Source organism: Oncorhynchus nerka, linkage group LG14, assembly GCF_034236695.1.
Source record: "Oncorhynchus nerka isolate Pitt River linkage group LG14, Oner_Uvic_2.0, whole genome shotgun sequence".
NCBI lineage: Eukaryota > Metazoa > Chordata > Actinopteri > Salmoniformes > Salmonidae > Oncorhynchus > Oncorhynchus nerka.
Window position 1 is genome coordinate 57,525,874 of NC_088409.1, and position 27,682 is coordinate 57,553,555.

Here is a 27,682-nt window from a genome sequence, read left to right on the forward strand (position 1 = left end):
ACAGTAAAGTTTACTCCACAGCCTCAGCAACAGACAGACACAAATACGACAATAACTCCTTTTATGCAAACCTTTATTTCATATATATATATATGTGTACTTGTTTTCTACAATCCAGAGAGAAAAAAAAACGATTGAGGTGCATAGTTATGAGAGGGGAGAATGTGGGACATTACTACAGAGACATATTAAGGGGAGTTGCACATTCACTTTATAGTTCAACGAAGCGTCTTGTTGGAGACCGAGGGAGTTGAGTTGGGTCAGTCATGGACTGCCTCACAGTAAGTGGGTGAGTATGTTTTGGTGGGTAAGAGGGCGAGCTGTTTTCCTCAACACGAGCCACATTATAGCCCTCATACTCAGCTTGGGCTTGACAGTGGTCGTTACAATTTAGCAAGACATTATGGAAGTACAGCACTCGTTAAACCCCAACAACAAATAGCAAGTGTAGTGCACTTAGTCATCAGTTAGGATGATATTGCCACTTGAGTCCATTCAAGCCTGGCCGTGTGGCGACTACTACCCACAGGCAGTAAACGCCGTGGGTGAGGCCAGTGAGGGAGTGAAAACAGCCCCTCAGAACCCTGGACAGCTCCTTGGAGTAGAGGATGATGGGTAAAAACGGTGTACACCTATAGGTGTGTGTTGTGATTCTAACCAGCAGTAACCTGGCTACCTGTGAGCTCAGAGTAAAAGTCACATCTATTTAAATATAGAGTAAACTGTGCTGTGGGTAGCTTGAGTTGGCTACAAATGCACATGCACACCCATTGTAATAAGGATTCAAATATATACTTTTTTTTGGCTTGTTTGTTTCACTTGGCCTTGGTGGGCTAAAACAGCGCACAACTGAGCCTATAGAAAAGGAGTTTTAGAATGCAGTTTGGCCAGGGGACCTGTACTGTTCTGTACAGTATACTGCAGGTTGGAACAGTGGGTGTTCTCTGCACTGGAATGTGGGAAGCAGAGAGCAGACTTCACAAACTCTTGGCCTGGCAGTGTGAGTAGGAGTCGCTCCGGCAGTGGGCCGCAGGAGACCCATATTAGTATCAAATCAGACGACTATTACATCTACTATATACGAAGCAGACAATGTTAGGACTGAGTGGATATATATCTATTTCTGTCCCCTGACTGCCATTGTGGATCTTTATATTGGATAAATATACCCTGTGGCAATGTAATCTACAATGCTTTGTTAGAAACTTGGAGTGTCCTTTCTTTGAGCTGCAGAACATTCACATAACGTCATTTGTTGAATTTCAAGGTTGTGCAAGTTTGATGAGAGTGTATCAAATGGGGCTTAATAAGTGCTATAACAGTACTCGTAATACTACCAGCCATGCTGTTAGTCTGTGCTGCCTGAGACGTTGGCTCTCAGGGTGAGTCGTGTGGATCTGCCACGGTTCGATGCAGACTTGAGCTGATCGCAGCTTTTAGTCCATCCATAACATGCGATCCACAATGCATCGCTGCGGCTATGCGACTGCCTCTAGAGCAGCAATACACTGGGCATGCTCACTGCTGCGATCCTTCTGAATACACCAACAGAGGCTTGATAATACAAAGACACTGACAGACAAGGATCAACTGAACAGTATTGCTTTTCTCCCAAGAGGCAGGCTTTGGTGCTTTTCCTCCAATGTCAAAGGAGTAACGGTTCACTGACTTCACATGGAAACAATAGTGTGTGTGTGTGTGTGTGTGTGTGTGTGTGTGTGTGTGTGTGTGTGTGTGTGTGTGTGTGTGTGTGTGTGTGTGTGTGTGTGTGTGTGTGTGTGTGTGTGTGTGTGTGCGTGCACGACTCTGCGTGTTTCTGGTTTTCTACGGGGTACCACAATGGACAGAAGAGCCACCATGGACCACATAATCACAAACAGTTGGTACATCCGTGCATAGAACAGACAGCGCACCACCTTACCCACAATCCTAGATCCATGAGCGGATTCACGAGCTGTTTCGCGACCACAATAGCAAATTCAAGTTGTCAACCTCGCTCCGCCCATTAAACATAGGTAAGTACGTGTGAAATATGGAAACCACGGTGGCGGGTAAATGGTGAACAAGGTGATACGTGATTCTGCAAGGACCCGCGGAAATGTCGTTGCTGTATACCGTCTGCTGCCTCTCTAAAGCTACGACATTACTTGGCAAACGTAAGTCCAGTGCCACTAGTGCATCCATCAACTCGTCCTATAGGATTAAAATCACTACCGTGGGATATGGGTACGGCAGTGCTCTGCCTGACAGCGTGCCCTGGCTCTCCACGTCACCGGGGCCCCTTGTGGTAACATAAGGAAAAAGGGTACTGCAGGTCAGGTGATAAGGAAGACCTTTCCGAAGGTGCCAACCCCAACGCGGTGAGGGAATAGAAGGAGGGAGGTTCGAGAACGGATTACGCCGGGACAGACCTCTTGTCCGTCTCAAACCCGTTATCTCGCTATCACCACACACATTCTGGTTACAGTCAACCCGGCGCAACCGTCAACCCTACCTGCAAAGTCTCCTAGCACACCTCTCTCTATTCCTCACGTCCACCACAGTCCAGACGTCGATAAGGATACCCCATGTTAGTGAAGTGCCTACCATGCCCCTCCTAGGTCTACAGCACCGCCCTCTCCCTAAAACCCCTGCCCATTGTATGATCTCAGGGCGAGGAGAAGGTGTGGAGAGGAGATGGAGGGGCCTATTTACATTTCCATCTCAGATGAGTAAACCCTACGAAGTGGACATACATGTATAGTCCTAGTTCTGCAACCGCTATGGTACTTTATGCTCACGTGGATGTATAGAGGTGTGGCCGTCATTTCAAGTGGCACCTCTGAATTTGACCCAAATGTGGACAAACTAATAACACGTTTGCCTTCGAAACAGGTTGGAAATAAATGCATTTAGACAGATATGTTATGGCTTTGTCGTGGACTATTATCGCTCTGAGAATTGCATGATTTTCATTAACGAGGCAAGATGACATTCATTCTTGAGGGGACAGAGTCCTAAGGGGAATGCTTGGATTGAGTGACAATGGATCTTTGTGCTACTTGAGCCATTGCGGTCCCTGGCTCAAATCCCGACGCCCACAGCTGTCTCTATTTCTGGGGGAACAACCAACAACAGTGGGTATTCATAAAAGAATCATGCACATTAGTAGTGGGGATTTTGGTTCATATGGTGATTTGAATACGGGACACAAGGTCAAGGGGTATTGATGATGAGCCTGCTTGGTATTTGGCATCAGAGTCATCAATACAATGTTTTGCACTGTTGAAGTCGTGGGGCATTGTCCTGTATTAGGCCAATGGCCTCATTAGCATGTTAGTTCTATGGGGGTGAAGTGGATGTGAATGAAGTAGCCTACAGATTCACTATACATACAGGCCAGGTGATGGCAGCACACTAGACAGCAGTCTTTCCCGGGGTATGGACGTGTTTCATATATAAGCAACATTCACATGCGAAAAAAATGCATTTGTTATTTGTTAGAAGCGGCATCATAAACTTGAATTAATTTTCATATATATATATATACGTTTTTTGGTGTGTTTTTCACAGCGGTTTTGAGGCTCCCGAAAAGCGAAGGGAGCGGGCAGTGAAAACAGGCACCTGTGCGTCATCTAATGCAAAAATGACTCAAACAATTTCTGGGCTGGATCTAACATTACACTCCAATGACTCCCTTCTTCCTCTTCTCCTTTATCACACTCCTTTCCTCCGCAGTGACGTTGTCCTCATGACCAGGCCACTGCTTTGCCTTCCGAAGCTTCTGAACAGTATTTGTGTTCAGTATGCAGATCTAATGAAGAGCCTTGACCTCAGTAACTGTATCGTTGAGAATTGTGGTATACATCTTTCAGTTACTGTGTATCCTATGGAATAGGCACAATTGACACTGTATGAAATTTGTTCTGCATCAAAAATGGACTGTAAACGTTCCTTATAGTTAAAGGAGGGAAGCTGTTTGCTCCCTGTAAAAGGTTTGCAGAGAGTATAAAGAATCTCCATTGGCAACCTTAAATATGGCTCTTAATCAAAAGAGCTGAAGAGATGGTCAGATTATTATATATTATATAGCTGTTATAGATATAAAAAATGGCAGTTAGTAAAACTTGACAGTATGGGAGTTACTGTGTGTGTTTGTGTTTTTAATGCAGGTTGGCATTTATTGGGATGAATCTTGTCCTGGAGGCAGTTCTGCAGGTTGGTCACTTCTGGCCAAACCACAAAGTCTTCAAATGTGATTTTTTAACCAGAGGAGGCTGGTGGGAGGAGCTATAGGAGGACAGGCTCATTGTAATGACTGGAATGGAATAAATGGAAAGGTATCAAAACACATGAAACATATGGAAACCACGTTCTAATCAATTCCATTCCAGCCATTACAATGAGCCGGTCCTCCTATAGCTCCTACCACCAGCCTCCTCTGGTTTAAACCTGACCTTTACCCTGACCGTAATTACACTGATAACCTTATATATAAATCCTAACCTTAAATCTAGCGGAAAATGCTCAGCTCTGCACCCATAACAAGATTCATCCCAATAAATGTCAATCTGCCGTTTTTACGTCGTGAACATGAATGAGTAACTGGTGAGACGTCGATGTTGATTCCAGAAATGCTTGTACAGTAAATAGACTTTGAGCTGATTCAGATAAATGCCTGCAATTAAACCCCAATCTGAATACACAATTACATAAGGTGTGTCATTGGAGTGTGTCTGATCCAGCCCTGATCACCTATCATGTTCCCCAAATCTCAAGCACATATGACATATGATTTCACATTGGTTCATGTTATACTTGTGTCATTAGATAAAGATAAAACAGTCCATTGATAATATCTTTCTTTCTATGTCTGTGCAATATATTTGCATGTGTACATGTACAGACATATACTGTATGTACATATACACAGGTGTATATGTTTCATGCCTTCGGTGTGGCTTTGTTGTCCGCTTTGGCTGCGTTGAGTTCATTGTCTGTGTTGTCCTGTCCTGAGCTCACAAGGCACTCTTTACTGAGAGAGAGAGAGAGAGGTGGGGGGGAGAGGGGGGAGAGGGAGGGGAGAGAGGGGGAGGGGGGAGGGGGAGAGAGAGAGAGAGGGGGGAGAGAGAGAGAGAGAGAGAGAGAGAGAGAGAGAGAGAGAGAGGTCAGAGTCCGTGTGAAAAACAAAAGGCAAGTAAAGAAATGTTGATAAAGGCATGCATACCAATGTTCCATGACAGTTTCAAAGGGGGGAGGTGGTAGCCGAAGAGCTGTCGGTTCGAATCCCAGCGCTGACGGGAAAAATGTGAAGGGGGTGAGCTGGCAACCAGAGGGTTGCTGGCATTAATATCTCAGATGCCCTTGAGAAAGGCAGTTAACTCCCAAACAGCTCAACGGGCGCCACTCTGTGGTTGCTCCTGTGCTGCTCCCAGCCTGTGTGCGCTATCTCTCTATCTGAAATGTATTATTATTGTTTTTCAGCTGCACACACTCACATAATACATACTAACTTTATACTCTGCCGTCACTTATACACCTGAGTTGTCATCACTTATGCAACTGAGTTGTCATCACTTATGCAACTGAGTTGTCATCACTTATGCAACTGAGTTGTCATCGCTTATGCAACTGAGTTGTCATCACTTACTTCTTCTCTGCAGACTTTTTTAGGATGAGGAGCACCACAGTCTTTGTCACCATGACAACGACGATCAAGCCAATGACCCCGCCCACGACAGACACAATGATGGTGGTTACGGTATTGTCAACCACTTTCACTGGGGAGACAAGAGAGAGGGCGGAAGGGAGGGAGGAATGGGATGGTGAGAGGAAGAGAGGGTTCTATAAGAATAGCACTCAGCTGTTTCCCTATAATGAGAGCCAGGCGTACCTTCTAGGAGAAGATGAAGAAGTAACTTGACGCAGATCTTTGACATTAGGTCAAAGGTGAATCTGTAAACATTATAAATGTATAAAAACAATACATAGATCATGCTGCAACATAACACTTGACCATGGAACTGATATCAGGGTATTCTTGAGCCATTATATGCTGGGTGGCTCGAGCGTTGCGTCGTGCAGAAGAACCGCCTTTAGCCGTGGTATATTGGCCATATACCACACCTCCTCATGCCTTATTGCTTAATTATAAACTGTGTAGTTCCAGTCCTGAACGCTGATTAGCCCGACAGCCATGGTATATCAGACCGTATGCCACGGGTATGACAAAACGTTTATTTTTACTGCTCTAATTACGTTGGTAACCAGTTTCTAACAGCAATAAGGCACCTCAGGGGTTTGTGATATATGGCTAATATACCACGGCTAAGGGCTGTGTCCAGGCACTCCACGACGCATCATGCCTAAGAACAACCCTTACCCGCGGCCATAAACCACACCCCCTCATGCCTCATTATACAATGTGAAACTTAGACACATGACAAAGGAATCAGATATTTGCCTCTACTTCCACCTGAAGGCATCAAAACGACTGGTGAGCGGGTGGCCTAAACCAAAATGATGAACATGTCGTCAGTGAGTATGTTGTATGCAGTCAAGGGAGGGTGCAGTGCCTTACACTCATCCACTACGAACAGGGTGAAGATGGCGCTATGGTTGCGATGCTTCTCCTTGGGATTCCGGGCGAAACAGGTGTACTCTCCCTCGTCCTCGAAGGTCACGTTGAACAGCAGGATGGAGATGTTGTTGTGCTTACTGCTGCCCACAAACTCTATCCGCTCGTGGTACACCTGCACCCGGGGTTCCACACCTTCTATGGGGATCACTCCCTCACACAGCTGGAGAGGAATAGGGAGGGGGAGAGGGGAGAATGGGAGGAAGAGGAGGAGAAGAGGTGGGAGAGGGAGGGGGAGAAGAGGAGGGAGAAGGAGAGGGGGAAAGAGGTGGAGAACAGAGGTGAGGGGGAGAGGTGTTGAGATATGAGCGGGAGGTCAAGTTGCTCACTGAGGGGGTGTTAGTGATGGAGATAACTCCTCTAGGTCAGTGTCTTGCCTTCATGAAGGTGCCGTTGTCGTTGTATTGCCAGTTGAAGTAGAGGTTCTTGATGCCGATGCAGCTGGAGTAGGTGCATGGTAACAGCACCGTGCTGCCGTTCATTGCCTCCATGAAGGGCACCTTCCCCACTGAAACCTCCAGCGCTGAAGCACACCATACCCCTGGAAAGGACGGAGGTGGGAGGGAAGGAAGAAGAGAGAGAAAGAGAAAGAACGAGAGAGAGAGAGAGAGAGAGAGAGAGAGAGAGAGAGAGAGAGAGAATATGATTAGATTTGTAAGTAAACAATTTGGGATCCAATGATGTGGCAGACTGGAAGACAGAAATGTAAATTCTCTACAGAGAGAGAAAGAGAGAACAAGGAAGGGAAAGTGTGAGGACATCATTTGTTTTTCACCAGCAGCAGTAGCTTGCATTACCGTCTTCTCTTATCTCTGGCTATTTTTATAGAGGCCTGGCTGTTAAATGGTTGTTACTATCATCACTTACCCAAGGAGCTGGCACTGGGGCACAGTACACACACACGCAGTCCACCTCAACAAGCTCTCACAGTCTCACGTCAGAATGATATATTCACCGATGTTCCTCAAAAGTCAAATTTCTAAGTTGTTTAAGGTGAAGTTTAGGCATTAACTCTGAAATCAAGGGTTAAGGAATGAGGCTTAGGGTTAAGGAAGGGTTTATGGTCAAGGGTTAAGGGTTAAGGGTTAAGGAATGAGGCTTAGGGTTAAGGAAGGGTTAATGGTCAAGGGTTAAGGGTTAAGGAATGAGGCTTAGGGTTAAGGAAGGGTTAATGGTTAAGGGTTAAGGAATGAGGCTTAGGGTTAAGGAAGGGTTAATGGTCAAGGGTTAAGGGTTAAGGAATGAGGCTTAGGGTTAAGGAAGGGTTAATGGTTAAGGGTTAAGGAATGAGGCTTAGGGTTAAGGAAGGGTTAATGGTTAAGGGTTAAGGAATGAGGCTTAGGGTTAAGGAAGGGTTAATGATCAAGGGTTAAGGGTTAAGGAATGAGGCTTAGGGTTAAGGAAGGGTTAATGGTTAAGGGTTAAGGAATGAGGCTTAGGGTTAAGGAAGGGTTAATGATCAAGGGTTAAGGGTTAAGGAATGAGGCTTAGGGTTAAGGAAGGGTTAATGGTTAAGGGTTAAGGAATGAGGCTTAGGGTTAAGGAAGGGTTAATGATCAAGGGTTAAGGGTTAAGGAATGAGGCTTAGGGTTAAGGAAGGGTTAATGGTCAAGGGTTAAGGGTTAAGGAATGAGGCTTAGGGTTAAGGAAGGGTTAATGGTTAAGGGTTAAGGAATGAGGCTTAGGGTTAAGGAAGGGTTAATGATCAAGGGTTAAGGGTTAAGGAATGAGGCTTAGGGTTAAGGAAGGGTTAATGGTCAAGGGTTAAGGGTTAAGGAATGAGGCTTAGGGTTAAGGAAGGGTTAATGGTTAAGGGTTAAGGAATGCGGCTTAGGGTTAAGGAAGGGTTAATGATCAAGGGTTAAGGAATGAGGCTTAGGGTTAAGGAAGGGTTAATGGTCAAGGGTCAAGGGTTAAGGAATGAGGCTTAGGGTTAAGGAAGGGTTAATGGTCAAGGGTTAAGGGTTAAGGAATGAGGCTTAGGGTTAAGGAAGGGTTAATGGTCAAGGGTTAAGGGTTAAGGAATGAGGCTTAGGGTTAAGGAAGGGTTAATGGTCAAGGGTTAAGGGTTAAGGAATGAGGCTTAGGGTTAAGGAAGGGTTAATGGTTAAGGGTTAAGGAATGAGGCTTAGGGTTAAGGAAGGGTTAATGGTCAAGGGTTAAGGGTTAAGGAATGAGGCTTAGGGTTAAGGAAGGGTTAATGGTCAAGGGTTAAGGAATGAGGCTTAGGGTTAAGGAAGGGTTAATGGTCAAGGGTCAAGGGTTAAGGAATGAGGCTTAGGGTTAAGGAAGGGTTAATGGTCAAGGGTTAAGGAATGAGGCTTAGGGTTAAGGAAGGGTTAATGGTCAAGGGTTAAGGGTTAAGGAATGAGGCTTAGGGTTAAGGAAGGGTTAATGGTTAAGGGTTAAGGAATGAGACTTAGGGTTAAGGAAGGGTTAATGGTCAAGGGTTAAGGGTTAAGGAATGAGGCTTTTTTTTTGTTTTAAGCCTAACTTTTTATTGCTGGATCTCAACCTTTGGAATGAGAGGCAGATGCGTACACCAATCTGTTATCACCGCCCACAACACTCTAGCAAAACCGAAACCTACTTGAAGGTAACAGCGCTCACCGTTGCCCCCTATTGGTCGGTTTCTATGCCATCACCTGACGTCCTCAGACATGGATGGACGTCAAATACTGACTTGTATCACGGGTGACCTGGCTGGTCAACCTAGGCCAACATAGACCTGCTTAACATGACACACTGGTGTGTGTCTGCATTTGTGTGTGTGTGTGTGTGTGTGTGTGTGTGTGTGTGTGTGTGTGTGTGTGTGTGTGTGTGTGTGTGTGTGTGTGTGTGTGTGTGTGTGTGTGTGTGTGTGCGCGTGCGCGTGTTTGAGTGTGCGTGTGTGTGTTTGAGTGTGTGCCCATGATAAGTCATCATGCCTCCCCCAGTCAAAGCACCCGCGTGGTCTCCAAAATATTTGAGTCCTCTGCATTATACTGCATCCAAATCAAGTAACCTACTCAAACATGTGTTCATGTGAGAGCGAGTGAGAGATGGAAGGTGAAAGAGGAAAAGAGGAAATGCGTGTGTGTGGGAGTGAGCAGGAGGAGGGACAGAGAGAGAGAGAGAGAGAGAGAGAGAGAGAGAGAGAGAGGGGGAGACAAAGAGAGAGAGTGGAGGAGGAAAGAGAGAAAGATAGAGAGAGAGAAGAGGCAGGTTGTTTTCTGTCTGGTCCTGTGGGCCATGCCGTGCAGCACGCTGCAGCATGGCGGGCGGTGGTATTCTCACCACGCGGCCTGGCATCAGCGCTGGGAGGACTGCACAGGGGCTATTTTTAAATCCTCTCGAATCCCATCTCAATATTTCATTCTGGGAAAGAAATAGTGAGTGTGTGTGCCGAGTGTATGGGTGGGCCTGTTACCAACCCTGGTACGAGTGAGTGTTTTCTGGACGGTAAATGACTGAAGACTATAGTACTGCAGTCCCACTAGCCTTGCACAACATGGCAATAGATCAGATCAGGAGAACCAAGCAATCCAATCAGCTAATTACCTCAGCTTAGCTCAGCTCAGCCGAGCCCCTGCGTTACCATAAGCATAAAGTGAAAATTAAATAAAACATTACCCTTTCCAAAATAATTGAAATGATGAATCAATGAAAATAATTTTGGCCAATAGACAGATGGGTTGGTAACCTGGGTACCAGTCTGTTTCTGTAAACATTCCACTCTAAACATGGCATATGAGACGCAAGGACTGGAATGTTAGCAGAAACAGACTGGTACCCAGGCTAGTGGGTTGGCAACGACAAAAAACGCAAAAGGCTGTGTATTGTTGTTACTCTGGTCGGTCAGAAGCGTGAACGCAGACGGCTTGTTTCAGCTAGTTCATGGGGCTTGCGAAGCAGGAGTCCCCACTTAAAATCTTCAACGTATTTCTTCTTCTTATCATTTTTCTTTAGCACGCTACTCCTCTACTCCTCTAAGCTAGAACGTGTCATTCAAACTTTAAAACATGCAGACTGGTCTGGAGTGTGTTGCTTGTTGTAAGGTTCTGCTTTTCTTTTCCTAGTCAACCTGTTCTTTTCCTTTGTGTTCTGGAACGAAGCTCTGTTTCTTTGTGTTCTGGAACGTAGCCCTGTCTTTCATTTTTGTTCATTGATTTCACCTGTGTTCGTTTCTCACCTGGTGTCATCAGCTCCCTATTTAGTTCAGTTTTTTTCTGTATGTATGGTTGTGAGATATTTGTGTTTGACTGCCTGCCTGTGTTTGACCATTGCCTGCGACCACGATTCCGGCCTTCTGCGAAGGCTTAATAAACATCTGCCGCGCTCTTCTGTGTGTAAATCTACACATTTTTCTCCCTGAGTATTCATTACACTTGTATCCAACTTCTTGATATATTTCATAGTTTTTAAACTATGAAACTTTTTGTCTTTTTTTGTCCTCCGTCCACTTTCAAGAGATTTCCTCAACATTCTAACGACCCCATTGCAACTTTTGACACAAATCATCTACTTTGACCACTTTGCCAACAACTTAGACAACAATTGAGAGTATAACATATTGGTCTACTTCCCTGCTTTTCAAATCTGAAATTGGAACAGAATTATCTGTTAGAATTATCTGTTACCAATCTGTGACTAGGGTGGGTATGTTAGTTATTTCTTGTCTAGGGGTTTTGTATATCTAGGGTTTCTTGTAAGTCTAGGTTTATTGTATGTCTATGGTGGCCTGAATTGTTTCCCAATCAGAAGCAGCTGTTTATCATTGTCTCTGATTGGGGACCATATTTAGGTAGCCATATTCCCTTGGGTATTTCGTGGGTTCTTGTCTATGTGTAGTTGCCTGTCAGCACTCGTTTTGTATAGCGGCACTTTTGTTAGTTTGTTCAGTGTTGCATTTGTTTAATAAATTAAGAATGTACGCTTACCACGCTGCGCCTTGGTCTCCTCCTTGCAACGGACATGACACTAGCTCCTTGTCTCTAGTCCCTAACCTCTAGCCACTTCAGTCCAAATAGTCTCGGTCATATTTATATTGCATCTGAAATCTAACCCTGTAATCTGCATTGTGTAATCAATATGGGGTGAATTCCACCTAGAGAGCTAGTTGGCGCTATTGGCATATAGTTTATACCCATCCAATCCACTGTCAGATCTAGACAGATTGTTCTTTTTACTGGGCCGCTGTGGCTGAGAATGACAGTGTTGAGAATGACAGACGCTAGCATCAATCACAGTTCAGCAAAGAGAGGGAACTGACTGAGAGAAGGAGAATGAGCGAGGGGTACCTGCAAAACAATCCAAGCTCTCTATTTTGCATTATTTCAATTTTGCCTTCCCGGGTTATCTCCCTTACCCATTTCTAGGGATGCACGGGCATAGGCATATGGTACACACAAACCCTTGCACGCACGCACACTTCCCTCTTCAGCATCGCAATATATCCCTCCCTCCATCCATTTCGCTCGCGCTCTCTCTGTAATGCAGCAGAGTAATGCTGCAGCGGCTCAAAAATACTCTGTTTCTCGCTCTGCCTCCTTCTCCCTTGCTCTCTCTGCTCATCCACTCCTCATCTTTACACAATTTATAGGCAACTGTTTTGTGGTGCTTTTGGTTTTGGCCCAAGGGGGCTCACGGGCTCTGAGGCAAAGGGTTTGGCCGACACTCTAAGCTGTATGATGCCAGCAGTGCTGGGCCAGCTAGGTTGGGGACATCATGGCCGGTCAGTCACGTGTGTGTGTGTGTTGTGGGTCCCAGGAGGGCAGGACAGAACTAATCTCTCAGTGGTTTTAATTAAAGAAACACCCTTTTGCTCGCCGGCCTCGACTGCCTGCCTGCTGCCTGGCAAATATATTACCTCCAATCACTTTGTCACACATGCCCAGACGAACACACACACACACACAGACACACACACAACACAATCGTTGCCTCTAAGAGAGGGAGCGAGAGAGAGAGAGAGAGAAACAGGCTGCCGTTGGACCGGTGTGTTTACTGCGAAGGCTTGACTCCTCGTCGATTAGCTGTGACTCGGCAGACTGTTCGTTCTGTTGACACAGTCAACATACAATTGTGATGACACTGCTGTTACCGTAGTCTGAGAGTTTTACATTACCGTTGTACAACACTGTAATATCCAGTGAATGAAGAACGGTTCTGCGCACCTGATACATGATATTTGCCTTGTAGTTTAAGAGCTTGTGTCTAATCGCACTGCTCATTTCACGACTGAGCACATTTTTAAGCATGTGGGGTGTGTGTGTGTGCCTAAATTCTTAAACCTACCTGTCTGCGTCTCTGTGAGGTGTTTACTTGTTTGTCCTCTAAACTACATCTGTCTAGACTAGCAACCCAAACTGGCAGCCTCCCTGTCCTCTCCTGACTCCTTTAGTGGCCCTTGTGAATGCATCACAGCTGTGATATCTCATGCTAATCTCAGATTAAATCAAGAACAGCTGTCCTCAACCCCCCACCCCCCACACACACACACACACACACACACACACACACACACACACATCCGATGACCAAGGGGATACACCAGTCGCTAAAGTTAGATCAGTTATGATCCTAAAATGAGCGACAGAGACAGTGGTTTGTGTGGGGACAAGGCTGGATTATATTCCTAATCTCATCCTTTTGCCATTTTCATCTCGTCCGGGGATTGATCACTAATGTAAAGTGACTGCTTGCTGGCTTGGAACTCCCTGTCAGATGCTCCATTCAAACTGCTGTTGTAATTTCTATTCCAAGGGAGTTGGGAACAGAGAAAGGGCACCCTTCTTCAAAACATCCTCATCTGAACTGCCTGTACCAGAACCCAGGAAGTGGTCGTTGGAGTGATTACATCCCCATCTGAACTGCCTGTACCAGAACCCAGGAAGTGGTCGTTGGAGTGATGCATTTCAGAAAGAACAGAAAACAAATAACAGAAAGAACACAGCCCTCCAGTTACTTATCTCCCTTCTATCGTTCTTAGTTGTGTAGTCTTACTCCCCCCGTCCCTGTCCCTCTCTTCCCCATCTAAACCATTCCGCCGCCCCTGCCTCTTTTACCTCCGTCCCACCATCACTCAGAATCTCTCGCTAACTATTCCTCCTCTCCTCACCCCTGCCCTGTACATCCCTTCATTGCACTAAAAACTCAAGAGTTGGTTAATAATTAATCTGCCCTTGGCTCTCCCCTCTCCTCTCGTCTCTCTCTCCTCTTCATTACAGGCCCGCCACCACTTGTCTCTACAGGCTGCGTCAGAAATTGGGGAAGACTCTCTATTTCCACTCAAACTTTAACTCATCCCTTCTTTCATGGAAGCTCCTAATGTAACCAAGCTCCGGTAAAATACATCTATTTCTGTATTCTCTCCATCCCTCTTCACGTTCCTACCTCTTCACTGAGTTGACCCTTCTCTCATTCAATTTCTCTTCCTCCATCTTCCTCTCCGTGTGCGTTTACTAGTGGCCGCCTGGCCTTAGCCTGGCGCTTGGTTATCCATCTGGTCCCATGAGCCCTCCACTTGGTGACTACAGATGTAGGTTGCTCTATTGCATATGGAAATGCATCAGGAGGGTTTTATAACACAGTCAAACAGAAGCCTGTGAGTCACTCCATAGACCTGAAAGTGAGACTGAAGTTCAGTAAGTACACGCAGCCTGTGCAGCAGGCCTCTCTCTCTGTCTCTCTGGCCCTCTTACAGGCACACTGCTCTCTCAGCTACAGCACACCAAACCACAGTGCAGAGTGGAAGACATTGTTCCTTCTTGGATCGCTGTCAAATCAAATCAAATCAATGTTTCTGTGTCACGTGCGCCGAATACAACAGGTGTAGACCTTACAGTGAAATGCAGACTTACAGGCTCTAACCAATAGTGCAAGAAAGGTATTAGGTGAGTAAAATAAAACAACTGTCAAAATACAGGCTATATACAGTAGCGACTCTACGTACAGACACCGGTTAGTCAGGCTGATTGAGGTAGTATGTACATGTAGATATGGTTAAAGTGACTATGCATATATGATGAACAGAGAGTAGCAGTAGCGTAAAAGAGGGGTTGGCGGCTGGTGGGTGGTGGCTGGGACACAATGCAGATAGCACGGTTAGCCAATGTGTGGAAGCACTGGTTGGTCGGCCCAATTGAGGTAGTATGTACATGAATATATAGTTAATGTGACTATGCATATATGATAAACAGAGAGTAGCAGCAGCGTAAAAAGAGGGGTTGGGGGGCACACAATGCAAATTGTCCGGGTAGCCGTTTGATTACCTGTTCAGGAGTCTTATGGCTTGGGGGTAAAAACTGTTGAGAAGCCTTTTTGATCTAGACTTGGAACTCCGGTACCGCTTGCCATGCGGTGGTAAAGAGAACAGTCTATGACTGGGGTGGCTGGGGTCTTTGACAATTCGGTAACATTGCTTCAGCTACACTGGAGAAAGCCAAGGAAAGGTTGTTTTGGAGGGGAAAAAAAACGAACAAACATGGAAACGCGTATGCTAGAGGTATCCAGTGTCCTTTTAGCTGAACCCTCCAACCCTCTCAAGAGAACACGACTCACCTCAAAAGCAACACCACATAATGACAACGGACCCCTATTAGAACAGAACAGAATTTGGATTTCTCTGAAAGACGGCATCTTCTTTTCCCAGTATATGTGAGTCTTGGCGGATTTTGAACTATTGTCTACCTTTACCTGTGGTCTAACGTAACGATAAAACACTGAAAGCGGAGCATAATGGCCTGGGATGCCAAGACGGTGATCATTTTCCTACAAGTTTTTGTTGAGCACATCAGCCCTTAGTCATTATCTTTTGAAATGGTTTCCAATTGCAGGGGACTATTACAGACTGTGTGAGGCACCTTTCAACTTATTTGAAAACAGGAACACACAAGAATTCAAGTCCACAATAGACCCACGTACCAGAGCAAGCATCCTGATGAGAATTCATTAAAACAATCAACTCCTTAGCGCTGACCTTTTGGTGTAAACTTTCCATGTGCTGTATTTAGGCTCACAATTTACAGCCATAACTCATTTCCCTTGCAACCTATATGGGAAATCTATGGACGATTTACTAGAACGTAAATTTCGTACGAAATAAAAAACGGAACTTGCTATCTGGTTCATTTGGACTGTTTTTTTTTAGGAAATATCCAAGAAAAACGCTGATGCAGTCCTAGTTTTCATTATTACCTAATCAACCCCATTCTCCCAAGGTACCTTAATTCATGATGTCATCAAACATTCCCTCATAACCTTGACAGACACAATCCTCCTGTCACAACTTCCGCCGAAGTTGGTCCCTCTCCTTGTTCGGGCGGCGTTCGGCGTCACCGACTTTCTAGCCATCGCCGATTCACTTTTCATTTTTCCAGTGGTTTTGTCTTGTCTTCTATCACACCTGGTTCCAATTCCATCAATTACATGTTGTGTATTTAACCCTCTGTTCCCCCCCCCATGTCCTTGTTTGGAATTGTTTCATGTAGTGCTTGTGCACGGTATTCTGGTGATTACTGAGTTTTGTTTGACCCATTTCATGTATTGTTCTGTTGACGGTGGTTTTATGTTGATTAAATGACACCGTTGTAAATCAGTTTCCGCTCTCCTGCGCCTGACTTCTCTGCCGCCAGTACGCACCTCATTACACCTCCAGTAAATCTAAATGGCCCAAACACCTATGATTTTAGTACAGCAATTCAAACCATCAGGTGTGCAATACAAAAACAAATGCCACTGCAGTTTTTCAGTCTAACATTACAACCACGGACCACAGCAAGGAGTCTATCATTACATGTTACAATCCATGTAGATTAATGTCGCAAACAATGCCAGTGCGTAGTGTTAGTATTACAACACGTTGCTATGTAGAGGCCGTCAGCACGGTGCAGTAATTGCACACAGGGGAGGAGTGCTGAGTGTCCGTGTGTGGCCAGTGGAGTTATGTAGCTCTGGGGAGTAGATCAGTAGATCTGTATGTGGGTGAGGGTTGATGACATTCAAAACTGTGTGTCTCTCGCTCTCACTCTGGGTGTGTTTGTGTGTGTGTGTGTGCTTGCCTGCTTGTGTGTGTGCACATGTGTTTCTGAGAGTGGGGGAAGGGGGAATTCTTACGGTATTGGCCGGGCTGTAATAACTATTCGGCCTGAAAGAGTGGCGCGTGTCTGAAGAGGAAATGACATCAGCCCAGGGTGTGGGTGCTGGTATTGGCAGGGGCACAGACCAGCTTAAGACGAGTATGGTTATGAACACCAGGGCAGCTGGTGCTGCCGGCCCTCCCCATGATTGTGGCTCAGTCCAGACTAATCTGTGGATCAACAGGATGTCACGAGCTCATAACCAGGACAGTGTGCTCATAACCAGGACAGTGTGCCCATAACCAGGACAGTGTGCTCATAACCAGGACAGTGTGCTCATAACCAGGACAGTGTGCCCATAACCAGGACAGTGTGCTCATAACCAGGACAGTGTGCCGATAACCAGGACAGTGTGCCCATAACCAGGACAGTGTGCTCATAACCAGGACAGTGTGCCCATAACCAGGACAGTGTGCTCATAACCAGGACAGTGTGCTCATAACCAGGACAGTGTGCTCATAACCAGGACAGTGTGCTCATAACCAGGACAGTGTGCCCATAACCAGGACAGTGTGCTCATAACCAGGACAGTGTGCCCATAACCAGGACAGTGTGCCCATAACCTGGACAGTGTGCTCATAACCAGGACAGTGTGCCCATAACCATGACAGTGTGCCCATAACCAGGACAGTGTGCTCATAACCAGGACAGTGTGCTCATAACCAGGACAGTGTGCTCATAACCAGGACAGTGTGCTCATAACCAGGACAGTGTGCCCATAACCAGGACAGTGTGCCCATAACCAGGACAGTGTGCCCATAACCAGGACAGTGTGCTCATAACCAGGACAGTGTGCCCATAACCAGGACAGTGTGCTCATAACCAGGACAGTGTGCCCATAACCAGGACAGTGTGCCCATAACCAGGACAGTGTGCTCATAACCAGGACAGTGTGCTCATAACCAGGACAGTGTGCTCATAATCAGGACAGTGTGCTCATAACCAGGACAGTGTGCCCCATCCATAACACACACGGTGATAATTAAGTGCACGTGCCGCAGCACTTTATATGCAAACACAAATCTACACACACGTGTTAACGTACACATTGCACTCACGCACGCACTCACACACACGCACGCACGCACACACACACACACACACACACACACACACACACACACACACACACACACACACACGTTTGAAGAATAAGACCGTCTGGACATTAAAAAGGCAAAGTTTAACTTTGTTACTGGAGACAAACACGTTCATGGTAAAAGGTCAACAAGTCAACTAAAGCTCAACTAGTGTCCACGCGTACGGTGTTGGTGTCTCTGAGACCAGACTGTTGGTCAGGTAATCGAGCCAGAGGGAGAGGGAGATGCAGAGGGAGACAGGGGCATCCCTCTAATCCCATTCACACTCTGACAATAATACATCTCCTCTCCTTGTTCCCAGCCACTTCGTCTACTTCTGCTGAGCTAAGTGTTTAACATTCACTGCTGCTGGCTGGGAACGTTGTTGCGCACCGGTTGTTTCAGCTCCGTGTGATACCCTACATGCTATTCGTGGCTATACAGAGTTACGTCATACATGATAAATAATACTATGCCTAAAGGCTTTAGCATCACATCCACAATGAATGGGATGTGTTGTGGTGGATTTGCAGGAAATTGATTTCTTCCCAATTCCATCTCTGTTCACAACATAACAAGCCAACATCACAAGCCATACCAAATAACCTCTGAAAAAGGCCATACCCTTTATTTATAGTGTGGCTAAGAGCACAGGTTCAGCTAGGAAGAGAGAAGGACCCCCCTTTGTTATATAATGTTACCTCCAAAGGCATGGCATGCGTATTGTGTATTATCTCAGGAGTCTATTGTCATGACTGTCCATGAGAATCCAAATAGGTCAGATCAATTTTGCAATGAATAACTTCAATCAGAGACCCCCTCTCACCCGCAACATGACTCAGGTCCTGTTGTAAATCAAGAAGAGAAGATTCAGGTCTCCCTCCCCAATATTCTCCACAGGAATCTCCTTTGTTACAAGAGACTTTTCCCTCCGAAACGCTAACACATTCAGAAGCTAATAGTATAATAGTATAGGATAAAGAATCTTTCCCCCTCCCCCCTTAAAGACCTAGATGCACTATTGTAAAGTGGCTGTTCCACTGGATGTCATAAGGTTCATAAGGCGTCTGCTAAAATGTAAATGTTAAATGTGGAACAATATTTCTAATATAGAACGTGGGGAATGGCCAAAGGCGATCTATAGAAAACGAATGTAATTCTGCGATGTCATTAAACATGATACAAAGGAAATACTGTAACTTGGAAAGTATACCCACTACGTGTACGAAGTGTCCGTCCTATGCGTTGTACATGTAATATGAACCATTATGAAAGTGCTTTTTGTTAACTTCTTCGAGATAGGGGGCGCTCTTTTAATTTTTTGATAAAAAACGTTCCCGTTTTAAACAAGATATTTTGTCACGAAAAGATGCTCGACTATGCATGTAATTGACAGCTTTGGAAAGAAAAAGAAAAAACTCTGACGTTTCCAAAACTGCAAAGATATTATCTGTGTGTGCCCCAGAACTAATGCTACAGGCGAAACCAAGATGAAATTTCATACAGGAAATGCCCCAGATTCTGAAGGCGCTGTGTTCCAATGTCTCCTTATATGGCTGTGAATGCGCCAGGAATGAGCCTGCACTTTCTGCCGTTTCCCCAAGGTGTCTGCAGCATTGTGACGTATTTGTAGGCATATCATTGGAAGATTGACCATAAGAGACTACATTTACCAGGTGTCCGCCCGGTGTCCTGCGTCGAAATTATTGCGTAATCTCTAGGTCCATGCGCGTTCCATTTCTTCAGAGGAGAAACTAAACTGCCACGAATGATTTATCATCGATAGATATGTGAAAAACACCTTGCGGATTGATTCTAAACAACGTTTGCCATGTTTCTGTCGATATTATGGAGTTAATTTGGAAAAAAGTTTGCGTTGTAATGACTTAATTTTCTTTTGTTTTCTTACCCAAACGTGATGAAGAAAACGGAGCGATTTGTCTACACAAATAATCTTTTTGGAAAAACTGAACATTTGCTATCTAACTGAGAGTCTCCTCATTGAAAACATCTGAAGTTCTTCAAAGGTAAATGATTTTATTTGAATGCTTTTCTTGTTTTTGTGAAAATGTTGCATGCTGAATGCCAGGCTTAATGCTATGCTAGGCTATCAATACTGTTACACAAATGCCTGTTTAGCTATGGTTCAAAAGCATATTTTGAAAATCTGAGATGACAGTGTTGTTAACAAAAGGCTAAGCTTGAGAGCAAATATATTTATTTCATTTCATTTGCGATTTTCATGAATAGTTAACGTTGCGTTATGGTAATGAGCTTGAGGTTGTATTCACGATCCCGGATCCGGGATGGCGAGAGGGATGTGATTTGAGGAGCTATAAGAGATATTGTTTTATTTAAACTTTGCATGCTCACGAGTGAGGTCAGAGAGCATGTCAGCCTGACGGGAACCGCCCCTTTCGAACAAACTGAATAAATGATGGGTAAAGAAATGAACATACCAGACCAGAGAGACGTCAAGCTGCAGCTGCACGTTTAAAGGGGTCTGAAATTTGAACCTCAACACGAGGTAGAGATGATAAACTCACCTCCAGGACAATCACAGGTATGGCTGATTAGCTGCCCTAAGTAATGTAAATACCAAAGCAAATTTAAGTAGGACCATCCTACTACTCTACTCAAACCAGTGTATTACTCTACCATCGACCTGGCTGGTTAGCCTATCTTCAAAGCATCAACTCAAGGAGCGAATGGAAGGAAAATCAACTCTGTAGTTCTGTTCATGACTACATGACAAGTCACCGGATAACAGACAACTATAAAAAAGAACAACAGTATGAAACTTTGCTAGAACCATTTTAAACAATCAGAGCCTTATAAATGCGAAAAGGTCCAACTCCCTTTCCAAGGTGGGCCTGTCCGCTGAGAGAAATCCAGAAAAACAAGACATTTCATGTAAATACATTCATGATTTCTTACCCAAAGAGGGCGGCGGTTCATGTGCAAAGTATATGATTACTGTAAGTGAGAGTAGTTTCTAAATGTACCAATGTTAAGTGTCATTGTCCCTCTCTGCCCCCCACATCCCCACACCCCCTCCATCTCTTTTGTAACAAGCAGCCATGTTGTGTCATTCCACTAGGGACCTTTTTTAACATATTAAGTGTGTATGTTTATCTTGTCTTACCATTTAATTAGCTAGTAAATAAATTCTTAAACCAATTTGTGTAGTACTGAATCATAATAAGGCTCGGGTTCTTGCAAATGCAAGGAGGTTATGACTGTTCCGAATGATGGTGTGATACGAGGTTATGATTAATACGTTGACTGTTTATAGATTGATAAGTAAAGACCTTTTAGAGTTTCATTCGGGTGATGGTAACTATTTAAAGAACCACTCTCGTGGTGCCCCAAATCTGAATAGTTAATTGTTACATGATAATTTTAATCAGGTAAAAATGAAACATAGTTGTTGATTATATAAATATACAGATGAATGTTAAAGTCAAGTCATGACACTATACACAATGGGTATTTATAGGATGTCATGTGTGTGTACATGACTTAAACGGCTTAAAATCATCTGTATTTTTAGCTAAACAGCACATATCCAACAGATATCCACCGGGGTAGTTTACATGTCTCTTTCAGAGATAAAGCATCACTACCCCTCCAGCAGTTCAATGCCTTGGTAATGGTCAAAGTTATATATATATAGATTAATTAAAAATATCAATATGAGCAATGCCAGAGTCCGGAATATAAATATATATGTATATGATGGTATGTATAGACCGTATATGAATAGAAAAGGGGTGCATAGCAGTAGTTATATGGGATGTGCCTTGACCAGAATACAGTATATACATATGAAGTGGGTAGAGCAGTTTGTAAACAGTATTAAAAAGACCCGTGTTCAATGAGTCTCTAAGGTGCAGGGTAGAGTCCCGAGTGGTACCAGTCTGATGGCCTGGAGATAAAAGCTGTTTTTCAGTCTGTCACAAACTCAAATGAGTGCACTGTGTCATAGGTTTTAGGATGTGAGTACTGTATCTTAACCAAAGTAGGTTGTTTTAAGATTGTTTTATGCATTAGTCGGTGTCTCTATAAGCTACAAGAGGAGGTCCGAAATAAAGCATGAAAGTGCACAGCTTGAGCTAATGGCCACAAACCCCATACAAATGATAATTACATTTAGTCAGTTCTATGCATAATATGCTTAGTATTTTTCCAATGTGTCATGCACATAAACTCAAGATGCATGTTTTATTGTTACAGAGTAGACACCATCATGCCCTGTGCATGCACATGTAAAACAAGTAGTGGTTTAGCCCCCCTTGAGGTTCATGAGAGAACAGCCAAGGAAACAAGAGAAGGGAAGAAATCCTTTGAAGCAGCAACACACGATGAAAAAATAGACTGAATGACACTGAAGAAGTACATTGAAAAAAATGAAAAAATATGCACAAATACCAGTCAAAAGTTTGGACACACCTACTCATTCAAGGGTTTTTCTACATTGTAGAATAATAGCGAAGACATCAACACTATGAAATAACACATATGGAATAATGTAATAACCAAAAGAGTGTAAAACAAATCAAAATATATTGGTGTGGGGGTGCTTTTCTGGTGACACTGTCAGGGATTTATTTAGAATTCAAGGCACACTTAACCAGCATTCTGCAGCGATACGCCATGCCATCTGATAACATGGAGTCTGAGCTTGCTTAACATATCAAGAATTTTGCAGACCAGTTTCATCCCACTGAGCACAGTCCTGAAATCACGATGGTTCAACTTAATGTCATTGAAATGACATGGAAACAACGTTGATTCATCCAGTGGGTGCCCAGTCGGATGGGCTTAGAAGCCTTGACTACTTGCCTACGAATATGCACATTGAAACAACATCCCTGTCCCAGACAACTGGTCAATAAATGGAAGGGTAAGTGATATTGAACAGAGAGATCTATATATGAATGTAGGCATACATTTAAGATATACAATATACCATACCCCCATTCCATGAATTCAACTTTGACCTACCAGCACCATCACCCACTGTCACAGGACACCAACACCCACTTACCCCAAGGCAGCTCAACTTGTCCTGTCCCTATGCTCAACTTGTCCTGTCCCTATTCTCAACTTACTCCACGGGGTAAGTTGTGCCAAGAGACTACTTTTTTTTGGACAAGCTATGTTTTCAAAACTGTTATGTTTACATAAATTCTGATTATTTCCAGGGATACACAACGTCCTGAAATATATGTAGAGATCTTTGTTACAAAGAATACTATATTTACTTGACGTAGTAAAGATGTCTCAACTTAGCCCAATCTCCCCTACGTTGATTACCCATTTGTCACCCTCAGGGTGAGCGTTCCTGTGTGTCGTACAAGTAGTTTTCCTCCATTAGACTTACAGGAAAAATAGATGAATAATGCCAGAACAAATGTTGGCCATTTCACGCCTGCTCACTCACTTCAAGCACAAACAGACGAGAAGGGGCTTGGATTTTCATCAGGACTGCACAGCCCTTAGTAAAGGTGCAGAAATTGCTCTGCCATTTCCTGGTTGCAAAAAGAAAATCAAATAGTTTGCTTAATTTCAGTTTATGTAACAGAATAAGAATTCAGAATGTAGAGAATCATTGTACTATCTAAACCGGTGTAACCTATATTTTCAATAACCCCAAAATATTTCATTTTCAGCTGTTTGAAGCTGATGTACAAAACCAAATGTAAAAGACTCAATTATGAAACTTTAGAACGAGGAGCATAGAAATAGTGCACACAGAACAGATCTACCACTTCTTAGACTTTCTTTCAATGAGAATGACAGATATATCCACTGTAATTCGCATTTGTATGTAAATTTGGTCGGGTTAGTCAAAAAGCATCTTTAAGCACAACAAATTTGTAACATATCATACAAATTGCAATATTTTCTTTGTTGAAAATGCAGCAAGTAACATATCGTACCAATGGGATAACATTGTACAGAATTGGATGACGTAGTATACAAAAAAATGGGGACCGCATTTGGCTCGTGAGCACCACTTTCAAAACTACTGGCTGAAATTATACCAAAGTTTGACATTGCATCTTTAAGCCTTATATTGGGTGTTTGCCTGGCTACATCCTAATGTGCAACTAAAACATCGTAATTCCCTGACCTTCTGTCCATCACCTGAGGTGAAGTACAAGTCTCACAGCTAACATCTCTCATACTGTAGTCTAACAGTCTCAACTCTGCTAATGTAGAACGACCATAGGATCTAATGATATAACTGCCGGGCCTTTCTATGGGAACATTTTGGTCGCACAAACGTTCCAGCAACATTAAAGATCCTTCCGGGGTCTCTGATGGATGTCTCGAGGGGGTGTTGGCTTGTCTTAGGCCTGGTTGGTCGATATGTGAACCCCACTCATTTTATTGGAGGTTAAACCCTCCACTGTACGCTTGGGGGATATATATGGGCATGCACATTAACCCTTCGCCCCCCAGCTGTAGAAAAAATACCTGTACTCAGCCACCTGGCAGAGAATCCAGAGACAACAGGCCAAGTCATACACACAGGCAAAATATGCTACTTATCAGGTACAGTATGTCTTAATCTAATATCATGTCAGATTCCATCTCAAAGAAATTTGAAAAAAGCCTATTTATTATCGGTAGCTCTCTGCTGTGTCGGCCTCTTTAGAATCGTATGCTAATTTAGACTCGTAAACATGTTTTAAGATGTTTTGTGTAATCTTGTGATCTTGTTCTTATTTGATGCTGGATTGGCGTCAGTGCCAAAAAGGCACTCACCTCAAAAGATGCTGAGGTGTCTTAAGTTATCCCACGAATAATTGTGTCCATATTACAGTACGGGCTAACAATTAGCGATAGCAAACTGACGTGATCATGTGTGGATTCTCCAATACATAGGGCATAGTTTGTCTAAAGCTTGAGTAACTATACTGTGTTATTGTGCATTATACAGCACTATATGTTAAAACAATATGGAATATGATACAATATCTGGCTGTCAGATATTCTACTACAAAGCTAATATATATATTACAGCAATTTGTCACCCAGATATCACCCAGATATTTAAATATAGGGTACCATGTGGTTATTGGACCATTCTTAGTGGTCACACTAGTCTGTACAAAACATAGCATAGCAGGAAGAAGACTGTGGAGAATGATAATACACGCATATTTTGAGTAGTTATTGATCCAACCTGCTCATTATCAGACTTTTTATTTGTATATTAAATATGTTTTCCCCAAAATCTATAAATACAAAACATGATATTCCTCCGTACATTCCGATACACTTCCCTCCCTGTATTAACACCATACAATTCATCTCATCAGCTGTATGAGTTAAATATGTCCCTGATTAAGTGTCATGTGTAAATGTAGCGTGGCAGAATGAAGTGTGCAGTAGAATCTGCATCACTAGATCCTCTGATGGGAAGACAGTGTAAAGGGCTATCTTTTGACAACTAAACTGTGTTCCTCACATGACATCTTCCATCCCACTGCCTCATCTAGATGTATATTGTCTTGTCCCATGGATCATTCTCTCCATTCCCCCCTAAAGCATGGCAAAAGATGTAAATATTGGACATGATCATACTCATTGACTTGGCAGGTCCATTGGCAGTGCCCATAATTCCACTTTCCCTAAACAGGATCCATTGTTACCAGCATCTTCTTAATGACACAGAATCTACGCAAGGATAGCTCAAATTGATGCCCTCCACTCACTCTCTTAGTGAACTGTAAAATAGCAAAGAACCAGCACTCAGCTGCCCCGGCGTGGCTAAAACACACGACTCAGAGTCTCCCAATATAGAAAAGCAGGAGCCATGTATCCAAATAAACCCCATGGCTTACAAGCAATAAGTATGCAACCCTTTCTGCCGGCGTCGGACACATTTCTGCAAGCTCGGCAGGAACTGTAGTGATTTGGCTGGCACCCCAGGGGTAGATGGAGGAAGACGGGTGCAGAGAGATAGAGAGAGAGCAAGAGAGAGTTAGAGAGAGAGAGAGAGAGAGAGCAAGAGAGAGTTAGAGAGAGAGAGAGAGAGAGAGAGAGAGAGAGAGAGAGAGAGAGAGGGTTAAGGAGAGGAGAGGAAAAATGGCAGTATAAAGTCAGCTCTTGGACTCACCGAGCAGAAGTGTGACGACAACACTGGCGTGGACGGTGTCTCCTGAGCTCAAACACCTGGACATAGAGAACCTGCCGCTTCCTTTGGACTCCATATCCTACTGCGTCCGTCTGTTTATCTGTCCGTCCGTCTGTTTATCTGTCTGTCTGCCCCTGGATACGCACTCTGGGTGTGCGGGTGTGTGTTGGCTGGCGCAAGCAGGGTGGGATAGAGGGGAGGGGTAGGGCAAAGTAGGACGCAGAGCGAGCAAATAAAAAAAACAATACTTGTCACTCTGCAAAGTCCTGCGATGAGTGTCTCCCTCCTCTTCTCTCCTTCTTTGCGATGAGTCCCAGAGGAGGAGAAAGAAGGTGAAGGAAGGCTAATTGCTGAATTATGAGTTCTGTCTACACGTCTGTATGTGCCAGGCAGAAAACAGACAGAAAGAGACAGACGAAGTCAAGGCTGCTGCACCTGATCCAGGCTTTCTCTCTCTCTCTTTGCTTCAGTCCCTCACTCTTGCTCGCCGACACACTGATTATCCACTGAATCCCACAGCCTGAGAGCTAGACCAGGCAGAGGGGAGGGAAAAAACTCACTCAGAGAAAGCGAGCGTCTGCACCGCAGAGCTGTGGAGCAGTCGAAGGCAGTCAGGGGAGAGAGGATGTCTTCGTTCCCTCTGATGGAGAGCTGCATGCGGGGGGAGGGAGCGGAGGGGACAGCAGAGCCTGGAGCTCAGGCACAAATGCTGCAGGCAGCAGGCAGGCAGTATGTGTCTCCCTAGCCGGCACACGGACGAATAAGTGGGGAGGGGGAGCCACTGCAGAAGAGTCATGGAGGACAGAGCGAGAGAGCGAGAGGGAAAGAGGGGAGGGGGACGGAGGGGAGAGGGGAGGAGTAGAAGAGGGGGCCTTCAGGCTGATTGCATCTGGGGGCTATCTCACACACAGTGCTGGGTTCAGCCCTGCACTGGAGGGTCCTGGAATCCACCCTGTCTACCACTGCACCCGTGAAATGCGTACAAGCACTTAATCAACAATAAAGTTCAAGAAATAGAGTTAAGAAAATATTGTTACTAAAGTCACATTTCAAAATTGTAACATTTCTAAACAGATTTTTTTTTTAAATAAATCAAATCAAATCAAAAAGTAACAAGAAAATGACATAACAATAACGAGGCTTATATACAGGGGGTACTGGTACCGAGCCAATGTGGGGGGGGTACAGGTTAGTTGAGGTAATGTGTAGTGATAATGCATAGACAAAAACAAAGGGGTGGGGGGTGACCATTTGACTAATTGTTCAGCAGTCTTATGGCTTGGGGGTAGAAGCTGTTAAGGAGCCTTTTGGTCCTGTACTCCGGTTCCATTGCCATGTGCTAGCAGAGAGAACAGTCTATTTTTGGGCCATTCTCTGACATCGCCTAGTATATAGGTCCTGGATGTCAAGAAGCTTGGCCCCGGTGATGTACTGGGCCATACACACTACCCTCTGTAGCACCTTACGGTCAGATGCCGAACAGTTGCCATGCCAGGCAGTGATGCATCCGGTCAGGAAGCTCTCGATGATGCAGCTGTAGACCCTTTTGAGGATCTAGGGACCCATGCCAAATCTTTTCATTCTCCTGAAGGGGAAAAGGTTTCACAACTGTCTTGGTGTGTTTTGACAATGATAGTTCATTGCTGATGTGGACACGAAGGAACTTAACACTTTTGAACTGCTCCAGTTGAGCCCTGTCAATGTTAATGGGGGCCTG

The 27,682-nt window shown here is 44.4% G+C and overlaps 1 protein-coding gene across 3 annotated transcripts; it reads right to left on the reverse strand.

The window, feature by feature from the left end:
• Positions 1-56: 56 nt before the first annotated feature.
• Positions 57-26,739, reverse strand: LOC115141529 (sodium channel subunit beta-4-like). Of its 3 annotated transcripts, none has more exons than XM_029680476.2 (6): positions 25,948-26,739; positions 6,994-7,157; positions 6,560-6,779; positions 5,630-5,759; positions 5,207-5,273; positions 4,924-5,009 (listed from the first exon to the last, which is right to left on the reverse strand). In XM_029680476.2, exons 1-5 carry the CDS (start codon positions 26,039-26,041, stop codon positions 5,225-5,227), a joined length of 657 nt encoding a protein of 218 aa, XP_029536336.1. In that variant the 5' UTR covers positions 26,042-26,739; the 3' UTR covers positions 4,924-5,009; positions 5,207-5,224. The 3 variants fall into 3 exon arrangements, with proteins under 3 accessions (XP_029536334.1, XP_029536336.1, XP_029536335.1); XM_029680475.2 differs by having other exon boundaries at positions 4,927-5,014; XM_029680474.2 differs by lacking the exon at positions 5,207-5,273 and having other exon boundaries at positions 57-5,014.
• Positions 26,740-27,682: the final 943 nt, after the last annotated feature.